Genomic DNA, 15,746 nt, shown 5'->3' on the forward strand with positions numbered 1-15,746 from the left:
TAACTGACTGAGCCACCCAGACATCCCCTCCTTTTTTACACTTTTATTTATTTGAGAGAGACCCTGCAAGTGAGGGAAGGGCAGAGGGAGAGAACAGCGAGCAGACTCCCTGCCGAGCCGGGAGCCAGACATGGAGCTTGATCTCATGACCCTGTGATCATGACCTGAGTCAAAGTCAAGAATTGGACACTCAACCGACCAATCCAACCAGGAACCCCTGAATTGTCCTCTTATCTAATGGATACGGGCCACAAAGGTGTGATAGCAATTTATCACTACCCTAAAAGGAGCCGGGTCCCCTTTGTTGGGAGGGAGTTGCTAGGCCCTCAGAGGTGAGCAGAACACCAGGGAGGAAATGTCCCTGGTAGATGTGGGCTGGCCTCTCCCAGGTAGGGCCTTTGTGGGGAATCCCTCTGACTTTGGCAGGAGATGGCTTTATGAACATTGCAGCCCCCAAGTTGGCAGCACAGGACTAGGAGACAGGGAGGGCCATGGGCCCCAGCCCCCTCCAGATCCCCACTTCCACTGCCAACCCCACCAGTGTCTTAAGCAAAACCCTCCTTCCCCCAACAACCCCACCACCACCACCACACGCCTTTCTTTACTGAGGTGCATATAGAACAGGATCCCAGAGGACAGAAACACAGGTGAGGAGAAGGAAAGGATAAAGTATCACACTTCAAGACAAACTGAGGCCATTTTTTTTTTCAGTCTGAAAAAATAATCCGTTTAATTGAAAAACCTGGAGTGTACTACCCCACTCCCTTAGATGAGGAGACTGAAGAGACCAGACACCCTACATCACTTCATAGCCACTCCGGATACTCTTCACGAGGCAGCAGGCAAAAACAATTCCCAGTACCTAAAAGTAAAGAGAGAGGGGTGGAAAGGAGTCAGAAATGCAAAGTATCCCAGGCCCACCCAGCAGACCCCAAACACCACCAGGGCCCCTGTCCCTAGGCCAGGACTTCCCCAGCACCCTCCTCCCACTGCCCCTAGTGCCCAGATGCCCCAGAATGAGTCCCAAAGGTGCCTCTCACCTCCACAAAGGCAATGCCCAGGGCTGCTGCAGCCACCACCAGCACATTGCTCCGTAGCCAGCCCCCGATCTTCTCCACACAGCCCTGAAAGGTAGTAGGCACACAAGGCAAGAACATAATCAAAAACTTCCCACCTACCTTCTCTGTTCCCTCTGTCTCTCCCCCGCTCTCTGTATCTTTCACCCCACCCCCAGCATTCCCAGATCTCCTCCCTATCCCAGGGCCCCAACCCTCTCCGCCTCCATCCCTGGTCCCTCTCTCTCTCAACCCTTGAAATATTTCCCAGGTCTCCCAAGTCCCCTCTATCTCAGTTTCTTCCTTACCTCAGAGTAGATGTTATTTATTTGTAAAGAAGCCCCACAGTCCTTCGTGACATTGATGCAGCAGGAGTCAGGGACTTGGCCCTTGGGCACAGTAGGGACGCTCTCCCAGTCCGTGTAGTTAGCTGCCCCGCAGCATTTAAACTGCAGGAGAGAAGAAATACGGAGTAGGTTAGTATGTGCACCTCCACCTACAATACGAAGAGAAGACGACTCTTCCTCCTCTACCCCTGCTCCCAGCAACCTTCACTCACATCTTCCTGCATCTTGTCCAGGGCCAAAGTCGTGCGGTTGTCTTTCCGGTAATTCTGCATCTGCTGCCGGAAGTCCTTATTAAATTCTAACATCACCTGTGAATAAGAAGGGGCACTGTTGAGGTCAAACTCCAGGGCACACGCATCCCAGAGCAGCGACACCTCTGAGGCAGGGCCCTCCCCCTTTTCCCCTGCTTACCTTGTCTCTAAACACATAGCCAGCAATGGCTGCGGCCACCTCCACCAGCATGATAAGAGACAGGAAGATGGCAAACTGCAGGCACAGTGGACAAGGGTCAGGCTGGAGTCTTGGTGAGAGTGGCCTGCTGTGGCCCAGCCAGCCTCTAGTTCACTCAGGAAGGTTTTCCGCCCCCTCCATAGGGTACCCTCCCCGCAGTCCCAAACACCCACCCTGGCCCCACACCCAGCTCACCGTGATCATAAGACAGTAGTTCTCCTTGCAGGCCCCACAGCAGCCCACAAAGGCCACCAGGAAGAGGAAGGCACCCACTGCAATGATGACCACGGGCAACAGGGAGCCAGGCGTGGCCCCCTGGATAATGGTCTGACTCAGGACCAGCTGGGCCCCTACACCCACAGCAATCAGTCCCACTGCACAGGCCTGTGAGGAGGGCAGGTCAGAATTAGGCCAGACCCACAACCCATCAGCCCTCAGAGCACAGTGGGTACACCCAGGACACAGCCTTAGCCCCATCCCAGAGAGACGGATTCTCACACCTCCAGGTAACTTGACTGCAGGGGAAGAGGATGGCCCATATTTCCCCACAATTTGATCAAATGCCAAAGGAGAAGTTCCCAGAAAGCCTTGACCCCAGGGCACGTATTCCTCACCTACAGTGGTGCTTCCTATGGGCCTCTAGGGCTCCCAGAACTGCCCCCTCACTATCTTCTAGTGCCCACCCCATCCTCATCAGCTGTTCCTAGGGTTCCTCAGGCCCACTAGGCCAGGGAGGAGAAGGGATCAGAAAAAGAGACAGGAGTGGGATGCCGCTCCGTGGATTAAGAGCAGCCTCTGAAGCCAGGAGCCCAGGACAGGAACAGACTGTCGTGGGTAGAGAGCCCTTCCCCACACCCAAGCAGCTGAGAGGAGTGAAGAGGGATGAGGGAATAGAAAGGAAGGAGGAGTAAGGGAGAGGGGAGGGAAGGGTTGGGAGGAGAGGGAAGCCCCACGGCGATAGCTATCAGGCCGGCCGTTGGCTGGTTGCCCCACTGCCCGGTATCACAAGTGGTTGGGTCACCAGACAGGAAGGGCCAGAAGGGGCGAGGGGGAGGGTGCTACGCACCCACGCTGTCCATTCTTGGTCCAAACAAGCCTCAGAGGACCCCGAAAGCTGGAGGGGGTGGGGTGGCCATGCTGTCTTCGGCCTGTTCCCCGGGCTCTCCTTCCACATCTGGTCTCCAGCTGCCTTCATTCTCGGCCCCTAAGCCCTCACCACTCCGGATCCAGGTCTCCCCGCACCCTGCCAGCGCGCCCCCCACCGTCCCCCTTCCCACTCACGCAGAAGGCCAGCAGAAGAACGTAGAGCAAGAACTTCACACATTTCATTCCTCCTTCCACCGCCATGGCTGCCGGGCCTGAGGTAGAGGGGAGCGCAGGGGGATGAGAACCGGGCGAAGGGGGACCTCGGTTTCCGTGCTCCCTGCCGGCCCTCGAGGCCTTCCCTGCGCGGCCCCCATTCCCGGCCCCTCCCACCCGGAAACCCGCGGTCAGATCCACGTCTCCCAGCCCCCTCTTCTCCCAGGCTGGAGAGGGGTGGGGGCGACCGCCGCGAAGCCCGGACCAGACCCGCCGCCACCCCGGCCGGGGCCCGACGACCACCCTCGGCCCGCCAACACCCTCCGCGTTCCAACATCCCCTCCCCACCTAGCCAGCCCCTACAAACGGCCCTCGGCCCAAGCGCGACCCCCAGCCGCCTTCCCCTGCGCTCTGACCTCCCCCAAAACACAAGCGCAGCCCGCCCCCCACCGAACCCTCCCGGGCCTCCGGAACTCCGCAAAGTTGCAAAGTTGCGAGGGCCTCGGGAGCGCCCGGGAACGCGGCGAATCTTCGGGGACCCGAGGCGAGCCGCAGCGGAGGGAGCTACCCGCGACCTCCCCCCACCCAAGACAGAGGCCGGCCGTGAACCCCGCGGCCTCACCTGGGCTCCCCGAGGCTCTACGCTCTTCTCCGGCCGCGGCTCAGGGGCTCTCTAGCGGCGCCCCCCGACTGCGGCCCCGCCCGCCGCGCGGCCCCGCCCCGGCCTCCAGCCACAGCCCCCTCCCCCGCCGCCTCCTCCGCCCAGTGGCCGCCCGCCTCCCTCATGTGACGCGGGAACAGCTGCGGCCTGAGTCACCCGGCCCATGAGGGGAGGGCCGAGCCCCCCTCCCGGCCGGGGCCACGTGGCCCCTAGCCGGAAAGCAGCGCCCACCCCCGCGGAGGGAAAGCGGCGAGGGCAGGATCTCAGGGTGCCTGGGGTCCTTCTGGTGCCCTGGTCCCCGCGCCACCTCGGGCTGGGAGGGCGGGACCCAGCGTCGCCTAGTTCTGCCCGGTTCGGGCAAGCCGAGGAAGCGTGTGCGAGCCAAGGTGGGGATAGCGGCCCGGAGCTACACTCTTAGGGCCCGCGCCGGGAGACTGGGCCGTGAAGGTGACGAGGTGGTCTTCAAGAGGCCGCCTCGTCCTCCACCTGAAGTCCACTTCTTTCCTCTGGTTCCCATCTCTGTTGAAGCTCCCCACCCCCATCCCCGAGTCGGCAGAGGGCGCTGTTAGCTCCCTGGGATCGGGTGGGTTCAGAACACTTCCAGAAAGTCCCTGGCTTCACATTCTGGGAGTCCCCCAACATTCTGGAGTGGGTGTTCCTGTTCCCCCCTCTGTTAGCCCCTTCTCCATTTTCTGGGGCTCCGGAGTAATGGGCTGAGAACAGGAGGAAGCAGTCACAGTCCGGTCACTCCCTCCGGGGGAGGGTGGACAAGGTCTATGCTCCCACCACTCCTGGATCAGCCTCTTATCAGATGGAGGCCTGGGGAAGGACACTGAAGCAGGCACGGATAGATCTAATGGATTTCCCCATCCCAGCCTAGCAGGCAGCACTTCACATCCCAGGGGGTAAACCAAGGTGAAGGCTGGAAAGGGAGGTGGCGGCCTCAGGTTGCTTCCCTTCGACGTGTGCCCTGGTGGTTCCCAGAAGTTGTGTGAACAGGCCAAGGACAGAACCAGCCACTATTCCGGGCTACCCAGCCTGGGCCCCACCCCTCAGGTTCTTCTAGTCCTGACTTAAGAACCACTTCCTGCGTCTTTGTATGTGTACACAAAGAAGGAAACTGTAAAAGCAAAAGGAGAGAGATCTGGACTGGGCTAAGAACCCGTTTCCAGGATCACAACCTTCCAGCAAGGTACACCAAGCCCATTCTGGACTTTGCTCCCCAGTTATCAGGTAGGCAAGCCGTGGGAAGAGGAGCGAAGATGCTAAAAGGAGTATTCATCAGTTTCTTTATTGTGCTGCCGCTAGAGGCCAGGCACGTGCCACCCACAGGAGATTGGGGGGGGGGGGGCAGGCAAGGGAGACAGTGGCACTGCCCTCTGCCCACACACGGAGCCAAGCCCACACTGTGAACAGACACAGTCCCCTGGTGGAGGGTAGACACCCTCAGAGGGAGGGACAGGTGCTGCTTCTGCCCCAGAGGAAAAAGAACAGATTTCCTATCACAAAGGTGGGTGATACTTTCCGAGGTGACTTTATGGAGTAAAGAAACAAGCTCTCAGTTCCAGAGACAAGGAAAGACCCAAGTATAAAAAAGTAGTTTTCAAGGTTGATGGCAGGCTGGGATTGGCTAGCTCAAAGGGTTCAGGAAGGATGTGGTGAAAAATGGACGGGAAAGTGTTCTGAAGTCAAGATTGAGAAACTTTAGGGGCGCCTGGGTGGCTCAGTGGGTTAAAGCCTCTGCTTTCGGCTCAGGTCATGATCCCAGGGTCCTGGGATTGAGCCCCGCATTGGGCTCTCTGCTCAGTGGGGAGCCTGCTTTGCTTCCTCCTCTCTCTCTCTCTGCCTGCCTCTCCACCTACTTGTGATCTCTCTGTCAAATAAAAAAATAAAATCTTTAAAAAAAAAAAAGATTGAGAAACTTTAGATACCTAATAACCGAGTGTAATGATTACATCTTTGTCTGAACAAACGAACTGGGAAAGACATTTGGGGAACAACCGAGGAAATTTGAATATGGACTGGGAATTAGACACAAGAAAATATAATTTTGTTAGCTATGATGATAGTATGATTATATAAGAAAATTATTTTTTAAAGATGCATACTAAAAAAGATGCATACTGAAATATTTAAGAGCAAATGTCATATCTGTACTTGCTTTGGAATACTTCACAAAACGATGAAGCAAAAAGCAGAGTGTCTTGGGGCGTCTGGGTGGCTCAGTCGGTTAAGCACCTCTTGGTTTTGGCTCAGGTCATGATCTGAGTCGTTAGATTGAGCCTTGTATCTTGCATCCGTCTGCTGGACCTGGGGCCTGCTTAAGATTCTCTCTGTCCCTCTCCTTTTGTCCCTCCCCTGCTGCTAGTGTGTGCATGAACTCTCTCTCCCTAAAAAAATAAAAATAATAAAAATTTAAAAGTTTTTAAAAAATAAAAAGCAAAGAGACTACATAATAGGACTATTGAGGACCTAGAAGGCTATGTTGTATTTTGTTGTTGTTGTTGTTGTTGTTGTTGTTGTTGTTGTTGTTGTTGTTTTCAAGCAAACTCTGTGTCCAATGTGCAGCTCAAACCCATGACCCCAAGTTCAAGAGTTCCATGCTCTACCAACTGAGCCAGCCAGGTGCCCCAAGGTTGGGAATGTCCTAAAGGCGGTGGGGAGTGGTGGGGTGTTTTGGAAAGGGTGAAGAATCTTGGGGTTTGACCTACATTGAAATAAGGGAGTGGTGCCTGGCTGGCTCAATCAGAAGAGCACAGGACTTTTTTTTTTTTTTCTTGAAGATTTATTTATTTTAGAGAAAGAGAGAAAGCATGAGTGGAAGGGGCAGAGGAAGAGAGAGAAAGAATCTCAAGCAGACTCCAAACTGAGCATGGAGCCCAATGCTGGGCTCAACGTCAAGACCCTGAGATCATGACCTGAGCTGAGATGGAGTCAGATGCTTACATGACTGAGCCACCCAGGCGCCCAGACCATGTGACTCTTGATCTCGGGGTCATGAGTTCAAGCCCTACACTGGGTGTAGGGATTACTTAAAAAAAAAAAAAAAAAAAAACCTTGAGGGGCAGCTGGGTGGCTCAGCTTAATAACATCTGCCTTCAGCTCAGGTCATGATCTCAGGGTCCTTGCTCAGCAGGAAGCCTGCTTCTCCCTCTCCCACTCCCACTGCTTGTGTTCCCTCTCTCACTGTCTCTCCCTCTCCGTCAAATTAAAAAAAAAAAAAAGAAAGAAAAAAAAACTGGAAGGAAGGGAAGGGAGAGAGGGAGGAAGAAAAAAAGAGGGGGAGAATGAGGGGCGCCTGGGTGGCTCAGTTGGTTAAGCATCTGCTTTTGGCTCAGGTCATGATCCCGGGATCAAGTTCCTCAGTGGGCCCCTTGCTCAGCGAGGAGCCTGCTTCTCCCTCTGCCTGCGACTCCCCCTGCTTCTGCACTCTCTCTCTGACAAATAAATTAAAAAAATTTGAAAAAAAAAAAAAAAGGAAAGAAAGGGAAATGAAAAGCAGGTGGCCCAGAAGATAGTTGAGACATTACAGCTGCCATCCAAGCTGTAATGAGAGAAAATAAAGGACGAGATGACTGCTTACCTGTGGAGGGGAGAGGAAGTAAGAAAAGTCCAAGATGACTCGGAGCTTCTGAACCTGGGTGCCCAGTGGAGAAGGTGGCGGTCGCCCAAGGCAGGAGGCCCGCAAGGAGCACCCACGTGGAGACGTCCACCAGGAACTGCGGATGTGAAACTCAGGAGAGAAGTAGTCAGACTAGAGAGAAAAAGTGCTATCTAAATTCTTAGACGGGTGAGGGGCAGAGCAAGAGAAGAAAACCAAGAGCTGCAGGGAACACTTACATCTCAGGAACAGGCCGGAGGGGTCAGTAGCCAGGAAAGGAGCGGAAGAGAAAGGAAGGTGTGGAGCTGGCCCCATTAGCTCGCTTAACCCTTAGGACAATCCTTCGAGATCTCTATGACATGTCCTGTTTTAGAGATGAGGAAACTTAGACTCTGTGACAGGGACTGACAGGCCCAGAAGCCAAGCCAGTAAAAGGCGGTGTTAGAATTGGAACCCAGGTCTCTGTGGGGTTCCAAAGCCTAGGTTCTTCCACTCTCTCCTGGGGGCCAAGAGAAAAGAGAATGTCATGACAGGAGGAGGGGACAGTGGCCAGGAGCATCGAACAGTATAGAAAGGTCAACTTGAGTGAGAAACAAGAGAAGGTGGTGTGGCCTTCTCCAGAGCGGTGTCAGGGCAGGATCCGGACCCCCTGCTAGGTCCAGGAAGGAAGGAGAGGAAGGTGGAGACATCCAGGTGGGAAAGGGCAGAGCTGAGGCGAATGTCAGGAGCATGGGGGCCTGGGAGAGGAGCACCAGGGAAAGAAGCTCGGAGCAAACGGCGGCGAGCACAGAGTGGCACCGGCAGCTCCTGTCAAAGAAGGGGAAGAAGGAATGGTGCAGGGAAGATGGGAAAGGGTAGGGCCAGGGAGACCCCTGGAGAACAGCCAGTGTGGAGCCAGAAGGGGGAAAAACCCATGCCTAGTCAAATTCATAGAGACAGAGACTAGAAAGGTGGTTGCCAGGGGCCGGGTGGATTAGTGATCAATGGGGTTCAGTTTGGGAAGATGAGAAAGTTCTGGAGATGGATGGCAGAGATGGTTGCCCACCACTGCGATGTACTCTTGAAAATGGTTCCACTGGTAGATTTTATGTCAAATGTATTTTCACACACACACACACACACACACACAATGGCTCACTCCCCTAGTCTGGAAAATCAGCATAGAGCCCTGTGTCCCTCTGAGCAGGGAAGCAGCTGGCTGAGACCTGGACCCTCACACCATGTCCTTCAGAGCCTCCAGTGCCTGCTCCAAGTGCTTGGCATCCAGATATGCCATCCAGCTGGGCACCTGCCCTGATTAGCTCCTGCCCCTGTCCCTTGGGAGCCAGACACTGCCTGCTAGTTAGTGAGCTGGGATGAGCACCCTTGCCCCTCCCAGCACCCAAGGCCTTCTGAAGCCCACATCCACACAGGGAGCCCAGCACCTGCTGCATGCATACCTTCTCCCCTCCACCCAGAAGGCCCCTTGTGCCTGCCTCCACCCCACTAGAAGTGGCCACCTCAGGGATAAGCCATGGGCACCCTGGTAGGCTGGTAGGAGAGGGTCCATGACCTAGGAGCTGCCACCTGCAGAGGTTGGTTGGGGTAGGGTTCAGGAGGAGAGAGAAGGGAAGGGAAGAGCTGAGGACAGCTGGAAGATGCAGGGGAGAATAGGGGAAGGCACAGAAGGGATAGAGAGGGGAAAATAGATGCCTACGAAAAGGTGGGGAGTAGGAAGAGGGAGGGAGGGGCGGGAGATAGAGGAACCAAAGGGTGCCTTAGCACCAAGGCCATCTCTTCACTAGGGAGGGGAGGAAGGGTGATGGCTGGAACTTAAGGTCAGAAGGTTGGGTCTGAATCAGGGAACTGAGATTTTGGGGCTCCTGGCTGGCTCAGTCGGTAGAGCATGTGACTCTTGACCTCGGGGTTGTAAGTTTGAGCCCCATGTTGGGTGTAGAGATTACTTAAATATAAGAAAAATCGTGGGGCGCCTGGGGGGCTCAGTCAGTTAAGCATCTGCCTTGGGCTCAGGCCCTGATCTCAGGGTCCTGGGATCAAGCCCCCACTTTGGCTTCAGTGGTGGGCTCTCTGCTCAGCGGGAAGTCTGCTTCTCCAGTTCCCCCTGCTTGTTCTCTCTTCCTCTCTTTCTCTGTCAAATAAATAAAATCTTTAAAAATAAAATAAATAAATAGATAAATAAATGAATAAATATCTAGACTCCGCCTCACTTGACAAGATGGCCAAGAGACAGGTTAGGAGGGAGAGCAGTCCTTCCCACCTTGGCCTTGGCCCAGGGTCCCATTTCAAGCCCTAGGGCTCAGCTCCGGTTCCAACCCCACCCCACCCTACCCCCCACTGCTCAGGTTCCCTCCTCAGCACTCTGCCTCTGTCCTTGCCTATTCCTTTCCCTGCTCTTTGGGTCCCAGCCCCTGACTTCTGGCTCCTCACTGTCCCCAACCTTGTCTGGCTCCTGCCCCAGCCTCCTCACTATTGCCTGTGGGGTCACTCCAGGTGCGCAGCTGATGAGTGAGCAGGGCAGCAGCCCCGTCCCATGGCGTCTTCAGGCACAGCCTTGCCTGGGAGGTCAGCTGCTGTGTAGTTCTGATCCGAGCCAGCTCAGGAGGCGGTGGTCTCCTCCTGAGAATCACAGACCCGCACAACAAAGTTTTCCCCTGGGATGGAGCAGATAGGAACATGGCAGCAATGGAAAGAAGCAATAATGGGATGTGGTGGTTACTTCCAGCTCCTGCTCCTTGGGGCATCCATCCATCCATCCACCCATGATCCACTGAAAGCCCTAAACTTGCTGGGCACTGGGACTCTATGGAGATGAGTGAGACAGGGTTCAGCCTTCAAGGTGATTACAACCTTTTGGCACAGACAAAAGTACAGTGTGGGGAAGGCTGTGCCAAAGAGCAGTCCTGGATGCCAGGGGCCACCTGACATAGGTGGGGGATGCAGCAGAGCACAGAAGGCCTTGGGGAGCACTCACTCAAGCTGTGCATACCGTAGACTCCTCCCTCTGCAAATCGCCTTGCAGTTCAGGGAACTAGAAGTGAGGAGACAGGCAGGGTCTGAGTGGCCGGGGAGGGGGCGGGGTGAGGTCCTTGGCACCACCAGGCAGAGTCCAGAGAAGTCTTTTCTGCCCTCACATTACTAATTTCTGGTTCCCATTCCCAGACCTCAGCCAAATCTTCTGGCCACCCACATACCCTCACCATTGCACACACACACACACACACACACACACACACACACCCCTCACTTGGCAACAACCTTGATCTTCACTGCCCTGCACTCTCTCCTGGACATTAGCTTCCCTCTGGGCATTCCTGACTCCAGCTCCCCTCCCCTGGCAGCCCACATCAGACTTTGTCACCTCCGGGGGTGGCAGAGTCCTCCCAGCGTTTTGAAGTCCCTGGAGAATGAGAAGCAGGCTTTGGGCTCAGACCTGTCCTTTCCCTTGACCAGCAGGTGCCTCCCCTCCTGGCCAAACTGGGGATGGGAACAGCCTTGACCACCACCCCCCAGCAGGACCCCATGTTGGGCCTGGGTCTGGAGAGGGAGCAATTGGTAAGAAAGAGGGGAGAGGCCTGGGGAGACTGAGTGAAGGTGGGAAACAAGGTACACCTGTGGAGTTGGAGGGCTGGGCCTGCCCTAAGAGGATAAGGGAAGCTGAAGGCGGCAGGGCAAGGCAGTCTTCTGGAAGGCCCAGGGCAAAGGAAGGTGTGACCCCAAGTGATTCTGAGTTCCACAAGTTGTACTCCACCTCCACCAGCTGCCCCCCAGATACAAGCTCTTTGGCGCCCTCTGTCTGACCTGCAACTTCTCTTCGAGGGCCTTGGGGTTAAGGAGTTTACCAGGCCTGCTAGGAGATCCAGCAGGATAATTATAGGGTTTCCAGAGTGGTGTGCAAGAGGAGGGTAATTACACAGTGAGATCCTCTCTGGGGGCTTCAGGCTTTGTGGTCAGAGACCTGGGAGGGGTCCATTCCACTAACATTCCAGCTGTAGCCCAGAATAGCCTACCCATACCACATTCCCAAAGGCTCAGGCTGGGAGGGCAGAGGAAGGGTGAAGCAAGACTGGTAGGGAAACCCCTCAGCAGCTTCTCAATGACCCCAGGCCCTCCCCTCCTTGGAAAGACCTCAGTGCCAGGGAATGAGCCACTGGGACTTCAGGAGGGACTTCAGGAGGAAAAAGTGAGAAATAGGGACTTCAGGAGGAAAAAGTGAGAAAAGATGCCATTAGGGATCCCAAGTTGCAGCCCACTGGCGCAGTTCTGATGGACAGTGCAGTTTGGGTGTGCGGGGTGGTCTGCGGGGCGGGGATTCAGGGTAACAGGAGTCGGTCCTCCTTACAGAGATTTCCCCAGTTCTGGGGTCTGCTGCTCTGAGAGCAGCCCAGGTGTCTCTGGCCTTGAACCCTGGCGACCAGCTCCCAAGACCTATAGTTCCTCTGCCTGAGGATGGAACCGACCCTCTACCCGAGGCTACACAAGCCTCTCTTCCTTCCAGTAGCTCCTGAAACCTCATTCCCTCTCCCTGGGACGACTCCTGCTTCTCTCCTGGCGACTCGAGGTCTTCCAACCCTAACGCCTTCCCTTAGGTCCAGACCCACATTTGCTATCAACCAGTCAGGACCTTGAAGGAGGCGGGCCTTGAAGGTTGCCTGGGTAACGCCGGAGGGGGGCACCCCCGGCGGAAGACAGTTGCCAGGGAGACCAGGACAGTGGGCGGGGCCCTAAACCCCAGTTAGCCTGTATTGGGATGAGAAAAGATCTAAAGGTCCAGATCTCTCCCTGCTCCTTTCCATGAAGCCTGCAGGGCACCCCCTTGGGAACTGGGTCTAGGGCTGCTGGAAGTCTGAAGCTCCCGAAAGAGACCTCCCAGGGATTAGTTCCTGCAACTCAGGGAAACCCAGCAGTAACAAAACCTGAGGGAACTAAGGAAAGAAGCAAGATGTAGGAGGGGATGGAGAGAGGAACAAGGTTTAATGCATTATGATATAGAACTTCTTGGACTAGAAATCTAAAGAAGTATGCAAAACCAGTTTTAGTCCCACCTCCAAGAAGCTACAATTCCAGATTCTACCACCAGATGGCAGTCTTGCCCACTCGTTGGATTAAGCCCAGTCCTGGAACTAGTGGGAACGAAGCCGGAGGTGGAAATCCTGTTTCACAAGTTGTTCCTGACTCTTGCTCTCTCGCATTTGGCAGACACTCATAACTCTTCATGACCATAAATACCCAGCTTTCTCTCCCCAACCCGGCTCTGACCAGATCCAGTTAACAGGATTCATTCATTCTTCATTCAAAGGAGCTAAGGAACACTTTGGTGGAAAAATTTCCTGCTCTCTTGGGTCCCATTCACAGTGTAAGGGTGATAAGCTGGGATAATAGTAATGACTAACTCGTTTAGGGTTGCATGTCAGGAAAAAAAGGAATTGCATATTGGGCAGTTAATCCTCATAACCTTATGAAAAAGGTACTAGGTACTATATTGTTATCTCCTTCAAGGCATACAGAGCCAAGTTCAGAATGCCAGAAATGTGGGAGGGCGGGACCTTGAACCCAGACAGCCTAGTTCTGGTCTGGAAGTTAGAGTACTTCCATACCACACAGAATGGTGCAGATGTAGCTAGGAAGAAGATCTACTCTGGGCTTGGGAGTCAGCAACGGATTCCTGGAAGACACATGCCCAAAATCTCGTCTATACTGAGACCTGAAGAAAGAACAACAAAACACACACACACACACACACACACACACACACACACACACACACACAAAAAGAAAGAACAAATTTGGCCAAGATACTGGGGAATGGGGGAAATGGAGGTAGGAAGGGGTGTTGTTCTAGGAAGAGAAAACTTATGCGAAGATTCAGAGATGATCAAGAGAAAGAAGATGAAGTCTACCTCTAGGTTTCTAGTCTGGATGATTGTCATTCAGTAAAACGAAAATGTGCCTCAGCAAGATGGGGCACATTTTCGGGGGAGAGAAGGAGTTCTCGGATTATCATATTTAACCCATGATGTTTGAGGTGCCTTTGGACATCCAGATGGATATCAAAGAGGCATCTATCTGGCGTGGAGTTTGTTGGGTTTGTTTGTTTGTTTTGTTTTGTTTTGTTTTTAAGATTTTATTTAGTTGACAGAGAAACAGCAAGGGAACCCAAGCAGGAGTGGGGAGAGGGAGAAGCAGGCTTCCTGCTGAGCAGAGAGCCCCATTTGGGGCTCAATTCCAGGACCCTGGGTTCATGACCAGAGCCTAAGGTGGACACTTAACAACTGAACCACCCAGGAGCCCCTGGCTTGGAGTTTTGGCTGGTACACTGTTTATCTAGTGTTCTGTCCAGTCTAAATGTTTCCTGAGGAAATTTGTCTTTGCATCTATCATAGACCTACCATTAGACACACACTTGATGAGGAAGTGAAGGCCGGGCCACTGACTCCATGGAAGGAGAAGGAGGTGACACCACCTCTACTCTCAAGGAGTTTGCAATTTTGCTGAGGAAATGACATCAGAGAAATGTTTTGGAAAACAGGCTATGCCAGAATATGTGGTAAAGGCAGTTGCTACTCTAAGAAATCAGAAAGGAAAGAAAAGAATCATAAGAATCATGGGGGCGCCTGGGTGGCTCAGTGGGTTAAAGCCTCTGCCTTCAGCTCAGGTCATAATCCTGGGGTCCTGGGATCAAGCCCCACATCAGGCTCCCTGCTCAGCGGGGAGCCTGCCTCCCCACCCACCCCACCCCACCACCCACCCCACCCCCCCGCCCCGTCTGCCGCTCTGCCTACTTGTGATCTCTGTCTGTCAACTAAATAAAAATCTTAAAAAGAAAGAAAGAAAGAAAGAGCCCATGAAGGCCACTATTGATTGATTATTATGTAATCCTCACAACTAGTTGAGGGGGACAATGCGATGCTCATTTTATAGACGAAGAAAGGTGATGAAATGTTGAAAGACCCATGTCTTGGTCCAAAGCAAGGGAGAGAACCCGCTGCCTAAATTTATTGCATTGTGCTGTGGTCTTAGTTCCTGTACTCCACGGAGATGTTCATCTCTTCAAAGCTCCCCAGCTTGGTCCTCCTGATCCCTACCCAACCTTCCTTCCTCACACCCGAACCTCCAGTTTCTTTCCTCATTTCACTCCAGCTCCCCAACCCAACTTTGTCCTTTTTATTTATTTATTTATTTATTTGACAGAGAGAGAGAGAGAGATCACAAGTAGGCAGAGAGGCAGGCAGAGACAGAGGGGGAAGCAGGCCCCCCGCTGAGCAGAGACCCCCCCCCCAATGCAGGGCTAGATCCCAGGACCCTGAGACCATGACCTGAGCCGAAGGCAGAGGCTTAACCCACTGAGCCTCCCAGGCGCCCCCCAACTTTGTCCTTATGCCTGGTGTTCCATCAAGCCCATTTTAAGACATTCTCTTGGGCCCTAATCCAGAGGCGAAACTGGCGTCTCTTTATTTTGCCTGAGAAGCCCAATAACATTCATCTCTTTACTCAATAAACATTGTGTATACCAGGAAACAAGCAAGACCTAATCCCCTCAAATATTCTTTCTTCTTTCTTTCTTTTTCTTTCTCTTTCTTTCTTTCCTTCCTACCTTCCTTCCTTCTTTTAAGATTTTATTTATTTATTTGACAGAAAGAAAGAGAAGGAGCACAAGCAGGGGGAGCAGCAGGCAGAGGGAGAAGCAGGCTCCCTGCTGAGCAGGGAACCATGCCCTCCCCCCAATCCCAGGATCCCAAGACCCAAGCCAAAGGCAGACACCCAACTGACTGAGCCACCCAGGCACACACCCCCAAACATGTTCAATCTATCGGTTGTCTATTGATCTCCAGGGCTTTGGACTCAAGAAATCAGCCTAGAGAAACTGAGGACTGGGAAGAGGACTCCAGAACCAGAAGTCAAGCACCTCGGGAGCATTTTAACACTCTTCCACTCTGCCCTCTGGCTGTACCCAGGGTCACACCTGGAAACTAGGGCTGGTCCCACAACTAGGTTTCTCCCTTTGTAACTTGCTGTCTGCAACTCAGGCATCTGAGGGCAGACCTCTCTCTCATTTTCACCCCTGCAATTACAAGAGCCTTCTCAGACTTCTAAGACACTGCAGATGCAAAAGTATAACTAGAAATTCAGAGGTCCGCAAGCATAGTGGTCTCCAGCCGGCTTCCTCCCCCCCCCCCCCCCCCCCCCGCCAACAGTGGTCCCCAGTGGTCCCTTGTTCCTGCTTTTTTTGCCTTTTCCAGCCTGCTGACTCCCTTATCCCTCAATTTCAGATCACGCTCTTCCCAGCTCTGAGACTTGCTCTTGTCTCAGGGCTTCCCACCACTTCCCCACCTGCT

At 53.8% G+C, this 15,746-nt stretch overlaps 2 protein-coding genes across 2 annotated transcripts in view; one reads left to right on the forward strand and one right to left on the reverse strand.

Annotated features, from left to right (window-relative positions):
- Positions 1–698: 698 nt before the first annotated feature.
- Positions 699–3,935, reverse strand: CD63 (CD63 molecule). The gene is made up of 8 exons (XM_080811902.1): positions 3,774–3,935; positions 3,134–3,210; positions 2,048–2,236; positions 1,814–1,888; positions 1,615–1,710; positions 1,364–1,504; positions 1,041–1,124; positions 699–862 (listed from the first exon to the last, which is right to left on the reverse strand). Exons 2-8 carry the CDS (start codon positions 3,197–3,199, stop codon positions 797–799), a joined length of 717 nt encoding a protein of 238 aa, XP_080668028.1. The 5' UTR covers positions 3,200–3,210; positions 3,774–3,935; the 3' UTR covers positions 699–796.
- A 9,289-nt stretch (positions 3,936–13,224) lies between these two features.
- GDF11 (growth differentiation factor 11) overlaps positions 13,225–15,746 on the forward strand; it is a gene marked incomplete at both ends in the record, with an annotated part of 9,547 nt that continues 7,025 nt past the window's right edge. The window contains one exon of the mRNA XM_080810275.1: positions 13,225–13,230. Within this exon, the coding sequence (XP_080666401.1) occupies positions 13,225–13,230 (6 nt within the window). The remainder of the gene's footprint in view (positions 13,231–15,746) is intronic.

Source organism: Martes martes, assembly GCF_963455335.1.
Source record: "Martes martes genome assembly, chromosome: 8".
Classification (NCBI taxonomy): Eukaryota; Metazoa; Chordata; class Mammalia; order Carnivora; family Mustelidae; genus Martes; species Martes martes.

What these genes read in the sequence shown, in the direction of transcription:
- CD63 (XM_080811902.1), bottom strand. Translation starts at nt 3,199, where the DNA reads ATGGCGGTGGAAGGAGGAATGAAATGTGTGAAGTTCTTGCTCTACGTT. An exon ending in TTCTTCTGCTGGCCTTCTGC is followed by an intron (nt 2,237 to 3,133) that starts GTGAGTGGGAAG and finishes CCCTCCTCACAG; the next exon opens with GCCTGTGCAGTGGGACTGAT. An exon ending in TGGACAAGATGCAGGAAGAT is followed by an intron (nt 1,505 to 1,614) that starts GTGAGTGAAGGT and finishes TCTCTCCTGCAG; the next exon opens with TTTAAATGCTGCGGGGCAGC.